Source organism: Mandrillus leucophaeus, unplaced genomic scaffold (assembly GCF_000951045.1).
Source record: "Mandrillus leucophaeus isolate KB7577 unplaced genomic scaffold, Mleu.le_1.0 Scaffold183, whole genome shotgun sequence".
Taxonomy (NCBI): domain Eukaryota; kingdom Metazoa; phylum Chordata; class Mammalia; order Primates; family Cercopithecidae; genus Mandrillus; species Mandrillus leucophaeus.
The window spans coordinates 2,091,131-2,104,599 of NW_012101843.1; the positions used below are offsets into that span (position 1 = coordinate 2,091,131).

General features: G+C 34.4%; 1 protein-coding gene across 1 annotated transcript in view; it reads right to left on the reverse strand.

Annotated features, from left to right (window-relative positions):
• The window catches only part of WRN (Werner syndrome, RecQ helicase-like), a 147,640-nt gene that overhangs the window by 60,551 nt on the left and 73,620 nt on the right, over positions 1 to 13,469 (reverse strand). Inside the window, 3 exon segments of the mRNA XM_011977717.1 lie at positions 933 to 1,114; positions 4,799 to 4,973; positions 9,538 to 9,725. Coding sequence (XP_011833107.1) covers positions 933 to 1,114; positions 4,799 to 4,973; positions 9,538 to 9,725 — 545 coding nt within the window.

The following is a 13,469-nucleotide window of genomic DNA, read 5'->3' on the forward strand; positions in this document are numbered from 1 at the left end:
CAAAAACACATTGTTTAATAATGCATAAAAACAAAAACTGTACTGGGAGGCACTCTCTGATCATTTTACTAAAATGAGCTAATATGTCCATTCAAGATCTCAATGTATTCAGCTACATAAAGGTGTACTCTGAAAATACTTCATCAGCTTGGCAGCCCCATTGGTTACCATGTATAGGTTTTTCTCCTGAGATTCTTTTTCCTATGGATGAAGGAACAAAGTTGGTAAATGCTGCCCAGAAATCTTTGCAAGATAATGTTTTCCTTTACAATAAAAATGTCATAGAACTTAAGTGCCAACAAACTACTTGTTGAGTACTTAAGTAGCATGGTTCTCTTGTACTTAGATATTGAACACTTAATATTGATTTATGGCAGTCTATCAGTACAGTGCAACACAATGATTCACACACACTCAAGGAGAACTGTTATGGTCTCACGGAACTAACCAAGGAAACAAATAGTAACAAGAGTCAAATAGGGATTGAGAGAAGTCCTCTGGAATAATCACCACTGAAGCATGGGAAGAAAAAATCAGTAACAAAATCAGTGGTAGCTGAGTAACTATGGCTGAAGACATGGCAACTTGGCAGGATCTGAGAAGGAGAAAAGAACTTGTTCATTAATGCACAATGGTAGGAAAGTATTCCATAGGATCTCTGTTACAGGCCCAAGTATTGTCCTGATTTAGTTAATTCCTCACACTAAGGCATGCTGAAATTAGCTCATCTCCTCCAAGTGGCAACTCTTACCACAAATGTTCTTCCTACATGTCCTCTGGATTTGGGCAGGTTTATTTTTTTCTTTTTTTTTTTTTTTACTTTAAATGGGCTCACAAATTACTTGGAATACTGGAAGTAGCCTGAAACACCTTCAAGGTTTATATGGAAAGAAAGAAATCTGCAAGAGTAAAAACAATAAATGCTTTTTTACCTATTTAAGTTAATGTCTGCAGGAGCCCAGAGGATGTGACAAGAACTTTGAAGTCCATCACGACCAGCTCTACCAATCTCCTGATAATATGATTCCATTTCCTTAGGAGCACCGTAATGAATGACTTGGCGGATGTCAGCTTTATTAATGCCCATTCCAAAAGCTATGGTAGCTATGACACACTGAGAATAAATCACAACACAGTTTGACAAACATATTTAGTGGAATGAAAACCTTACATTTATACCTTTTTGTAAGAGTAATTTGTTCATTAACTTAAGTCTCTGGCACAAAATGGAATTTAATGTGATTTCGACCATCATTTATAGATTATCTACCTGCCTGATTTACAGATTAAGGACTGGTGACTAGAAATGAGGTTTCTGTTCACTCTCTATAAAAAATAGTAAATAAAGTGGTTTATCTGAACTTCTATGAACACAAGACACAAAAGAGCCTCAAAATATTTATTGTATTAAAGAAAACTTTTGCATTATAATGAAGTTGCAAGTGTCCTTACGTGATTGCAGAGCATCTTAACATTCTCTAATATTAATCTAAGATGGAAGTTTCTCATTAAAGATGGTGGGATGAAACATGATGCATTATCTCTGCATCTTTAAGAGGGTAAAACTGATAGAATGTCTCATATCTACGAATATACTGAGGTAAGTTTACACCTTTGTGGGAAATTTTAGGGAAGAATTAGTGAGAAGACATAGAAAATTTTTTTCTTAGGTATTAACAATAAAAATACAAATAGATAAGAAAAAAATAGCCATAATATACTACATGGCTCAGAGATTATAAAAAGCATTTACAGAGTAATAATTATGTAAACCGTATACACTGATCTAGCCAAAATCATGACATAAACACATTAGGAGGAAAGGGGGTTAGAAATACATGGACAAGGTAAGAAAAAAGGGCAGTAAAGAATGTGAAAGAGAGCTAACCTTTCATCTTTCAGAGAGAGGAGTCAATAGATAATGCCTACAACTAACACACAAATAAACAAAAAATTAAATAGGAGCCATGTATGTAAACTGTGGCACGATATAGTGGTAAAGTACCAAAAGAATCAGCTAAAAAGGTTGGGAGTTGGAAATAGAAGTGGGAAAGACATGAGGCCTTGAAGCTTTTCACTGTAAGCACAGTAGACCTATTTGCATGCCATTTCATAAAGAAAGATTACATGCTAAGATGGACCAGGAATACGAAAGGAAGAAAAAAGAAGGAAAGAAGAAAAGAAAGGAGGGAGGAAAGGAGGAAATGCTGAATAAGTAAAAGAAAGTATGACAAACATGAGAAAAAAGTAAATATAGAAATGAGTATCATACTAAGTAAAAGCTCTGGCTGTATGAGATTCGGCAATTTTGCTACATTTAAGGGTCAATACGCAACAAAATAATAATTCTAATTTTAATTATATAATAATATTTTTAGGTGAGATCCACCTATTTTACAGACATGATTTTCAAACTATCCTTATAAACTCTTAGGTGTAAAGATATTTTATCAAATAATTTATTCACAACATCATTCCTAAAAAGAAAGGACTCAAGGCATCTTGAAAGGGGAAATTAAATACAAAAAGATACAAAACTAATAAAATGAGGAGTAAAAGTAAAAATGAATGGTTAAGACTAAAAACGTCTATCTGCATGCAAATGTGGTTGTATCTGGTTATAAAAATAAGAAAGAAAAGTATACTTTTTTCTAAAATTAGAAAATCTAAGATTCTAAGCATCACTCAGTCTAAGACATTAAGAGCTATGGGGGTCACCTCCACTTTTAGACCCACACTAAGGTATATAGCAACTGTAAAAACACACCAAAGTGAACATCTAGAATTCTCTACATGATGCACTCAGTAGGTATTCAATTCTCGGTAGCAAGTAATCAATTGCAGGAACACCTGACCTTTCTAGATAGATGATGAAACGTATTTTCCTCATCTTTACAAAGTGTTTGAGAACTTTCAATGCAAATATGAAGCTCCTGAATTCTTTATAACGGCCAAGTAGGAGTACATTAGGCCAGCTGTCAGATAAAACAGAGTATCTGATATCCACGTACGGAGAAAAAAACAGTATCAATTTTAAAATTTTCGTAATGTGGATAAAAATTTGTGGAATCCTGCCACAGAAAGGGAGAATACCATGACACATACACGCATGTACTCTTCCAGAAAATGATCACTGTGAAGTTTCCTAAGCCATTTTTCAAAGCATTAATGTTTTAATGAAGCTGTGTATTGGCAGGAAAATCAGGCGCATCCAACAAAGTCTCCTGTCACAACGTAACATGAATAAAGATTGTACTCTTTCAAGTTCTGGAAGATGTTTTACTTTAAATGAATAATTACTAATATATTAAGATAGAAGAAACCATTGGTCAGTTAATGGCTTGAAGACTGATTAAGATTCAGTAGTAGCAATAGCAGCTAATAAATGTTATTTGACAATATTCAAGACACTGAAATAACAGAACAAAAATATAAACACTGAAGAATTTGGATAAAATTTCTATTCTAAACCGCTGTGAATGGTATTCCTATTTTTGGAAAGAAGGGAAAGAGAGACTAGATGCTTTCAGGCTGGTATGCATTACAGTATGACTATGTGTAGTGAACTTTAGAGACAGTGAATATGAACCATACTTAAGCTTTTCAACAACATTAGCTGAGGGTGGATAACAACTAGATATCAGAAAGAGAGATGGATAGAGAGGAAATGGATGACCAGTGGGACAGAAAATGCGAGAGCTGACTTTAAATTCTTAACTTCAGGGGAAGGCTCTTACCCGGACTTACAGTGACAGAGTGAGGATTTCATGTTGACCGTGTCAAGTTGTTGACTTAAACCTACTCATGTGCCTTGAACTTAAATCCTCCCAAATAAATCCTCTATGACACCCACTGAGCCACTCCAATCAGGACAGGAACTATAGAATTTCACAATAACTGCATCGATACCCTCTCCCTTCTTCAGTGTCTCTTCTTCAAATCAATCCAACTTATTGCTGCCAGTCTAATGTTTCTATAATCCCATTACCTTGTTTAAAAACACAGAGTAATACATCATGATAATCTTCAAATGATTCTTCGGCACTCCAAGGATTATAAGACCCCAATAGGCAGTGTCTTCAAGGTCTGGAGACTCTTGGACCTCCTTTTCCCTCAAATTAACTTCAGCCAGAGTTATTCTACTTTAATCTGTTTTACCTATTACATAACATTGTATTTAAACTAAAAATTCTAAGGCTAAAGTAGTCAGGGAAAACTAACAGGTATATGATACTAAGCCCAGACTGCTTCTTTGCAAGTGTTAAGGCCATCTATAACCTGGCCAACCAATCCACTCAACTGTTCTCTCAAGTCTCCAACTGTTCCACTCTGCCTCTTTGTGCCATTCCTAGCCCACATTCTGTTTCCCTCCAACCATTCCAAACCAGTCACAATTTCCTGAGCCCAGTATGTGTTCTCATATCAAAGTGTCTTTGCACCTGTTAGTCCTTCTTCCTGGAATTCTATAACCAATTCCTTTCCCCTCATCACCTACAGGTCTGGCATACTTAAAAAACTTCTATTTACATGTTTGGACTCTAACTGATTTTTTCTGGATGGACCACCCCCATTACACAACTACCCTGACAGAGCTATTCCTCCCTCCTCTGTGCACCTAAGCACCAGGTACAGATTGCTATTTACACCAATCTGCAAGTTTGTTCTCCCACACTTATCAGAGGGACTGCTTTATGTTCAACACAAAGAAAGTATTCAATAAAGATCTGGTAAATAAACATTTGAGAAATATCTACTTCCACTATGAACAATGGAGAGCAATGATGATTGATCCTCATACCTGAATTTCATCTCTCACAAACCTATGATGAACGTCTTTCCTTCTGCTAAAACTCATGCCCGCATGGTATGTTTCACAGGATAGATTCAGTTTCCTAAGTTCAGCTGTAACTTGTTCTGTCATTTTTCTAGAAGGACAGTAGATGATTGTTGGACCTTCAAATTCCCAGTGGGAACTAAAGAAAAAGAAGAACAAAAGAGCAAACATATATATTGTATATATGCTTCAGACCAGTTTGGGTTTTATCTTATTTAATTTTTCTACTTTCTAAAGAAAAGACTAAACGAAGAAAGCCTATCAAAAATAATTATATATTTAAGTGCATGAAAATTTAAAACACTATAGAGAATCAAATGTCCAAATGAACAGCGTGAAGTCCCCAAAACTCACGTTTTGACAGTTTCAGTTCAAATTAAAGCTAAAACCAGAAGCAAATTTATTTGTTTTAGCTGAAACCTTGATAAAAACTTTTAAACAACAGACACAAATACTTTGGGGAATGCAAGGCACCAGATTAACAATTAGTTTGGTGAGAGTTTACAAAGGAGTATGCATAAAACTTGTTACAATGTTCTTATTCTCTCTTATGATAATAAAGTTGAGTTTCTAAATGTTTACTAAAGCAAGAGTTTTCTTATAATATTGAAAGATTGCATTTACAGTTCAAAGAAGTATTTACTAGTAATCTTGAGACTGAATGTTATAGAAAACATCTATTAGAATGTATTTTGTAGAAGCTTGTGCTTCTTTAATAAAAGTGTAAACAATTTCCATAGAAGTATAAACAACTTAAAAGTTCAATTTCCATGGAACATTTTACTTAATGCCTAAAAATATTCATTTACATAGCTGCATTCATTTATGCTGACAATATAAAAAAGACTATAGTATTTTAGATTTAGGAAAAGTTACTTAATTTCAATTGCATATAACTTTTGATCCAATTTCAATTTTAGGATTCTAATTTACAAAAATATTTGCTTATTGGCCAAAAGATAAATGTAAACAAATATTTACTGCAACACTATAATAGTAAAAAGTAATCTAAATGTTCATCATTATCTATATTCATACGATGAAATATTAAGCAAACATTTAAAAATTAAACATTAAAAAAATTGTAAAACCTTTAAGGACTATGGCAAAAGCCACTGAAAACTTAAGCAGAGGAAAAACGGCAATAATTTCACTACAAGAGTCATACTGAATAAACTGCTCAAATCTATTTTTGACAGCAACTGAATGGGCTTCAATATCAAAAATTCACAGTAAACTACTTAATGGAGTGAAAAAATACAAGTTTTTTTTTAGTGTATAAAAATCTTATTTTAAGGCCGGGCACAGTGGCTCACACCTGTAATCCCAGCACTTTGGGATGCCAAGGCGGGTGAATCACCTGAGCTCAGAAGTTCCAGAAGAGCCTGGCCAACATGGTGAAACCCTGTCTCTACTAAAAATACAAAAATTAGCAGGGCATGGTGTCATGCGCCTGTAATCCCAGCTACCCAGGAGGTTGAGGCAGGAGAATTGCTGGAACCCAGGAGGCAGAGGCTGCAGTGAGCCAAGTTCCCGCCACTGCATTCCAGCCTGGGCAACAGAGCAAGACTCCATGTCAAAAAAAAAAAAAAAAAAAAAATCTTATTTTACAAACCTGTTTTCAAAGAAGAAAAAACTACTCACCAAAACCTAGATATTATAATATCCTATATATTAAGACTTTAATTTAAGAAAAGGCAATATATTGAAATATAGTAAAGAGAGCAAAGATACTTTAAATGAAAAAAAATTGCAGAAATAATGGATATAGTATGCAACTATTTCTGTATCAACTTAACAACAAAAAAACTACAACTGTATATATGCACAGCAGGAGAGTCAGAGAAAGGAAGTCTACATAACTAAATGCCAAAATACCAACAGTGATCACAACTGAGGAATGGAATTGGAAAATTGGAGTCCTTTTCAGTTTATATGCAAGTGTTGTTCAAATTGATATTGACTATATACCACTCTTTTTTAAAAAAGGTGGAAAATATGTAAAAATTTGAACTTATGTAACAGATAAATCAAAAGAGTAAAAATTCCTATTACAAAAGGAGTCATTACTTTGCCAAGTGATTTGGCTAAAGACTGTTATTTCCTCTTAATTTTCTGAGGGGAGAAAATTCTAATCTAATCTAACCACTAAATTATATGAGAGATTCATCTATCTCACTTAAATGTATTATGAATATATTATAATTAAGATTTTAACAAAATAGGGTTAAGAAACACCTTAGCTCAATGGATTAAAAAAACATGAACACTGATAAACAAATTACAGGAATTTGGCAGAGTTAAAGTAAGGGAAGAAGATGGAAATAACAGACAATGTTCTGAAGCGTTAATTACCCTCTATCTCACTGCTCATTAAAAGGAAAGTTTCTGTGCACCTAAGATCTGTAGAAAGTGTTCTGACTCTCAATGGTTTCCGGCTGTCCTAAGTCTTCTTGGAGGATTAAAAATGGGTATAAAAATCTTTCTTGATCTGCTTCAAAAAAAAATTTCATACTAAATATCAAGATCTTTGATAGTGTTGAATGTTACACTGAGTCTGCTCTTTATTTCCTAGTAAAGAAGTCCAGAAAGGTATTCCAGACTGAAGGATGTGTTCGCAGTCAACAATTTGTACGCAGACAATAATTTGTAAACTGTGCATTGAAAGCAACAAGGAGCACCAGGGAGAGGGGATATCTTTGGAGAAATTATAATAGTCTGGGCTAAAGAGTAACAAAGACCTCAATTAGCAGAGTCAACATGAAAACCAGTGAGAAAGAAACATTTGCATAGGATATTATAAGAGGACCACGATGCCAGAAAAACAGGAGAACAATATTATACACAAAAAAAGGTAAATCGCTTTAAAAAGGAGAGTGTTATTATAAGGGAAAGTGCCATAGAGACTGAACAGGATCGAAGATTAGGAGGAGATAATGATCTGACTGTGGAGACTAACCTAGGACAAATAGCCTTCTTCAAAAGAACTTTTCCTCTTTAGGATGAAAGGGAAGTGAAACATAATGAGGACTCACTTCAGAGAGCACTAGAACAGCCAGAACACTCAGAATATATTCAATCCATTCTTGTTTTATTTTGAATACAGGACGAGAAAGCCAGGAGCAAATCCTACATTTAAATTATTCCTTAAGGTCCTCAAGAATAACTCCAGGATTTTCTTAGCCTAGCATCTATCTTCCCTTTACAGGAAAACACCCATGATGTTCTTTAAACTCTATTTGTCTATGCTTGTTTTGTGTTTGTATTGGTAGAAGAAGTTTTTCTTTTTTTTTTTTTTTTTTGAGATGGGGTCTTGCTCTGTCACCCAGCCTGGAGTACAGTGATGTGATCTCAGCTCACTGCAGCCCCAACATCCTGGGCTCAAATGGTCCTCCCACCTCAGCCTCCCAAATAGCTGGGACTACAGGCATATACCACCATGCCCAGCTAATTTTCATATTTTTTGTAGAGACAGGGATTCACCATGTTGCCCAGGCTGGTCTCAAACTCCTGGTCTCAAGTGATCCTCCCATGTCTGCCTTCCAAAGTGCTGGGATTATGGGTGTGACACACCATGACTGGACAAGAAGCATTTATTTTAATGTTTAAAATTATAAACTGGCTGGGTGCAGTAACCAACAACTGTAATTCCAGCACTTTGGGAGGCCAACACAGGTGGATCACTTGAGGTCAGGAGTTCGAGATCAGCCTGGACACCATGGTGAAACCCCGTCTCCACTAAAAAACACAAAAATTAGCCTGGCATGGTGGCGCACACCTGCAATTTCAGCTACTTGGGAGACTGAGGCAGGAGAATAGCTTGAACCCAGGAGGTGGAGGTTGTAGTGAGTCGGGATCGCGCCACTGCATTCAACCTGAGTGACAGAGAAAGACGCTGTCTCAAATAGTAAATAAAGGCTCATAAAAAGTAAAATAAAGGCTTTTGAAAATTTCTTAACATACATATTTAAAATGCCTTTAAACAAAATAAACAGAAAAAAAGTACTAATGTCAGTTTCCTCATCAGTAAAATGAAAATAATAGGTAACTTACTGATGAGCAGTTATAGGGATTAAATTAGATCATTTATATAAAGCGCCTACAATAGTCCTTGGAACACAATACAGGCTCCAATGTGTTTGTAAGATAACCTTTTCCAAGCTCCTTAAGACTGAAGTCATGTAATTAGTAAACTAGGCAGAATTCAGATGAAAGAGTCATTTTATGTTTGCTTGTTTACTTGTCAATCATTAAGAGTATATGTCCTAGCCAGGCATGGTGGTGCGAGCCTGTAGTTCCAGCTACTTGGGAGATTGAGGCAGGAGGACTGCTTGAACCCAGGAGTTTGAGGCTGCAGTGGGTTGTGATCACACCACTGCACTCCAGCCTGGACGACAGTGAGACCCTGTCTCTATAAATAAATAAATAAAAATTTTAAAAACAAAAATAAACAGTATTCGCCCTGTTTAAGCAACAGAATGGGGTATTAAGATATTAGAAGAATTAGTTTCTGCTTTTAAAAATAGACTATTCTCAACCACTGAGTTGATTATATAACATCATGCTTGACTTGAACCAAAACTAGGTGGAATTTGAAATACGTTAAATATGCATTAGAAGAAAACTGTAAAATACATAACTTGTTTAAAAAAAAAAAAAAAAAGGAAATCATTACCAAAATTCATCAACCATTAAATCCTTACCTTGTTGTTTTGACAAGAAATGGATGCAGATCCTGAAGGATATTCCCTGTTTTTCGCCTAACTTCTAAATACAGGTTTGGTCGATCAAAACCAGTACAGATGATCTGAGGATTTCTCAGATTTAAGCAACGTACAATGTCTTCCCGGATTGAAGAAGTTGCAGTGGCAGTAAGTGCAACAATTGGAACCTGAATGATGTAAAACTGTTATTTTAAAAAGGAAAGAGCCCACTCATTCCCGACATGTGTATTGCTTTCTTACAAAGAGACTGGTAGGACAACAGTCAGAAGTACAATGTCAAAGACGCAACTGTAAAATTTTTTGTAAAGAAAAAAATCTCCCTACTAACTTGTTTCTCAGGCTTCTGGATACAATATTTACTTTTTAAAAATCAGAAATCATTTAAATAAAACATTAAATCCATGAGGTTTCCAAATGCAATTTACCTTGTCTTATTAAATTAAGCCTACCTATCAGCTATCTACTTCTCCATTTATTATTTTTTAACATTTATTACATTTGAAATGGTGCTGATATAAGCAGGAAGTAAATTATGCCTTATATTTCATTAATGGACAATTACAAATTATAAACTCTCACTGAAAATCTAACTACATAAAGCAATGGTCTTTTTTTTTTTGGCCTCCTATTTTAAATATATAAGTTTATATCTTCACAAATCTAGAAGCAAAGCTCCAACGACCCAGATAACCTCTCTTCAGTGGTACTGAGATAATCAATAACATACTATATATAGGAAATATGTATAAATGAAACATGTATGATTAATTGATTGCTAGCAAAGACTTCTTGACTGGATTAGCAGACAGAGCAGGAGACTCAGCAGTTATCAGGAAAAAACACGAATATGTCATCTTCCAGAAATCCCCCAAAACTAGATCTCATATTTTTATCCTATTATAGGAAATTACATGTAACTATGGTATTGTTTCATAATCAGAAAAAGTGGACTGTCTTACAACTGTTTCTAAATTATCAGCTATTCTATCACCAAGAATATAACTTTCTTAAAAATATTCTTTTTGGCTCATGACAGATACAGGAAACAATATTCTCATAAAATAGCTCTTCAGATGCACTGCATCTATTTTACAAACCAACTATCACAATTATCTTGTATATAAGTGGAAATGTATGTGCAATTTACCAATTTGCAAAGAAGCAATTCTAGAATATGACTCAAAATTAAAACAAGATCACTTTATTAAAAATTATAAATTACTTTTTCAATCACTATAACTTTACTGAATTAAAAACTCAATCTCCAAACTCACATTAAAAAAAAAATCAATTAAGTTTGAGAGTAGGTTTTTTCAAATTAAAACAATTAAATCAAAACGAATGTGACAAGGTAATTAGCATCATTTTTGCATTCTTTATCCTTAAATTTTGTGACACTATTTGAAAAGGCAACCCCAAAATTAATTTCATTGGTTTGTGGCTTAAAATCAGATTGTTCTCTGAATTTACAGTGCCTGCCTAGCAACTTAAAGAGGAACAAGCTAATCTATGAAGAGGTTGGTTTCTCTAATCAACCCCAACATGGGTGTATCCGTGTTAACACACAGGTTTTAACAAATATAAGACTGAAACTAAGGGAAGTTTAAAAATTAGAGGTTCTTAGAACATGCACATTCTCACTCTCATAGTAAAGCACTTTCACCAGTTTAAGTGTTTTGGTCAAATAATTTATATAAATGCACTAATAAAATACTTGTTTAATTGCATATTAAAAACAGTGATTTTCAGGATACAGTCCATAAGAAAAGAGGGTTGGGTTTGTTTCTAAGCAATATAATGTATAAGTGGGCAGGTAATATATTTATGAAAATGAGGAAGTAAGCATGAAACATGACATATCTTTAAGAAGTTAACAGAAAAACCAGGCAAAAGAATGGCACCACAGTGGAAAAAATCTGTTTTGGAATCAGATTGTTTGAGTTGAAATCCTGTTTTTGCCACTTACTAGATGTGAGATTTTTGAGCTCTTTATTTAACTCTCTAAGCTTCAGTTTCCTCATCTATAAAATGGCTACAATAACAGTGCCATCTCATAAAGTTATGAATATCAAGTGAGATAAAACATGCAAAGTGCTGTAATGCATCAAATATAGTAAGTGCTCAAAAAGTTTCAACTTTTACAAATATTGTCATTAAAATAAAAAAAAAGAATTCTATATAAGAACTTCAGAGACATGAGTACTACTCCCCGATTTGCAACTGACATTTGCAAGGGCTGCTCTTTCAGCAAAAAAAAAAAAAAAAAAAAAAAATGAGATGGAGAGGGCTGTATGATGTGTTAGACCCATCTTGCTACCAGAAATTCCCTATTCCAGCAATCTGGTAACGGTGAAAATCACTATAAATTTACTCTTTTGCCTCAACATTCTAGAAAGATATAGCTCAGAATGTTGCTTCTAGAATTAGAAAATAAAGTAATAGAATATATTAAAAATTAATGATAAACTTCCACTTCAGCAATGAATAGGACCTTTTCTCTTGTAAGTATGTGGCATTTTATGACATTTAAAATATATAAACTAGAGTGAAGCTTAAAAACAACACACAGTCAGGCTATGAGAAGGGTGACAATATATCCTCATTTGCCGGGACATTCCCAGTTTATGCCTGCAGTCATGGCATAATTATTAACAGCTTGAACTCTTTAATTTTCAGAAGCAAACTATTTCGGGTAATAAATTATACTGTCACTTAGTTCTTAACTCACAAAATGTATTCTTTAAGTTGACAGGTCTTAATTTCTTTTTAACAGGCAGCAAGTTTTGGAAATCAAACAACCAAATATAAATTAATCTTCCTAAATTTATAGTAACAGATTTATGACTATAAATTTAGGAAGATCTTAGACATATACTTCAATGGTGTAGTCCCCACAGATTGAGAAAAGTGTAAGTATTCCACCTGCTTCTAAATTCAGGTCATGTTGCTAATTCTAACTTTGTACTCCATAACATCACACATACTTCATTCATTCACGCACTCATTCTAAATAGTTACTGAGTACCTACTATGTGCTGATCTTTGTAGTAGGTACTGGGGAGAAAGTAACAGAAAAACCCCACATGTCTCATGGACTTCACAGTTCCTCTTACCTGAAATGTAAATAGCTTTAAGACTGATGCAAAGCTTTCTGCCTGCCTGTTCTTTCTCAACACCCACTTTGTCTGATTCCCTCCAAATAGGAATCTTTGTGCCAAACAGCTTAGTCATCTCTGCTGTTTTTGAACTTACTGAAATAATATGGTGTGAAACACTCTAGGTTTATACTAGTTATCCTAGTATAACTGGAATCAGAAGAAGAAAAAAAGCACCAAGAACAGTGAAAAAAAATGATAGTGCTATAACCACCAGGTGGCATGTCTCACCATTTAGCTAATAAAGAGGGTTCTTGAAAACACCAGGGGAAAAAGGTTTTCTCAGCCACTGCTCGGCCAACACGCTCCCTGCACTGGAGGCCCAACAGAAGGAACGTGCTTTATTAATCCTCCCAAGAAATGAAAATGATCCAATGACATCCATGACCAGACATAATACAAGATTTAATTCAAGCCAAAAAATGTTTAAGAACTGTATAAAATATTTAAAACTCCTTTAACACAATCCTTCTAGAATCAAAGGCCTAGGAAAGGATTACAGAAAGTAATCTTCCTAGTTTCCAAAAGCTTATTTTAAACCATTCTAAATTAATGGAAATCAGTCCTCCAGGTGCACTGTGCGTAGCAACTTTCACCACAGAAATCCCTTCTAAACATGTACTACTAACACTGTTCATCTTTTTGTATTATTTGTACCACTTCATAATACCATATTTTGTTTGGTACTATTACTTCTACTGTTATAGGTATGAATCTAGACTCCTTTACTGAACTATGAGCTACTTGAGGGCAGAA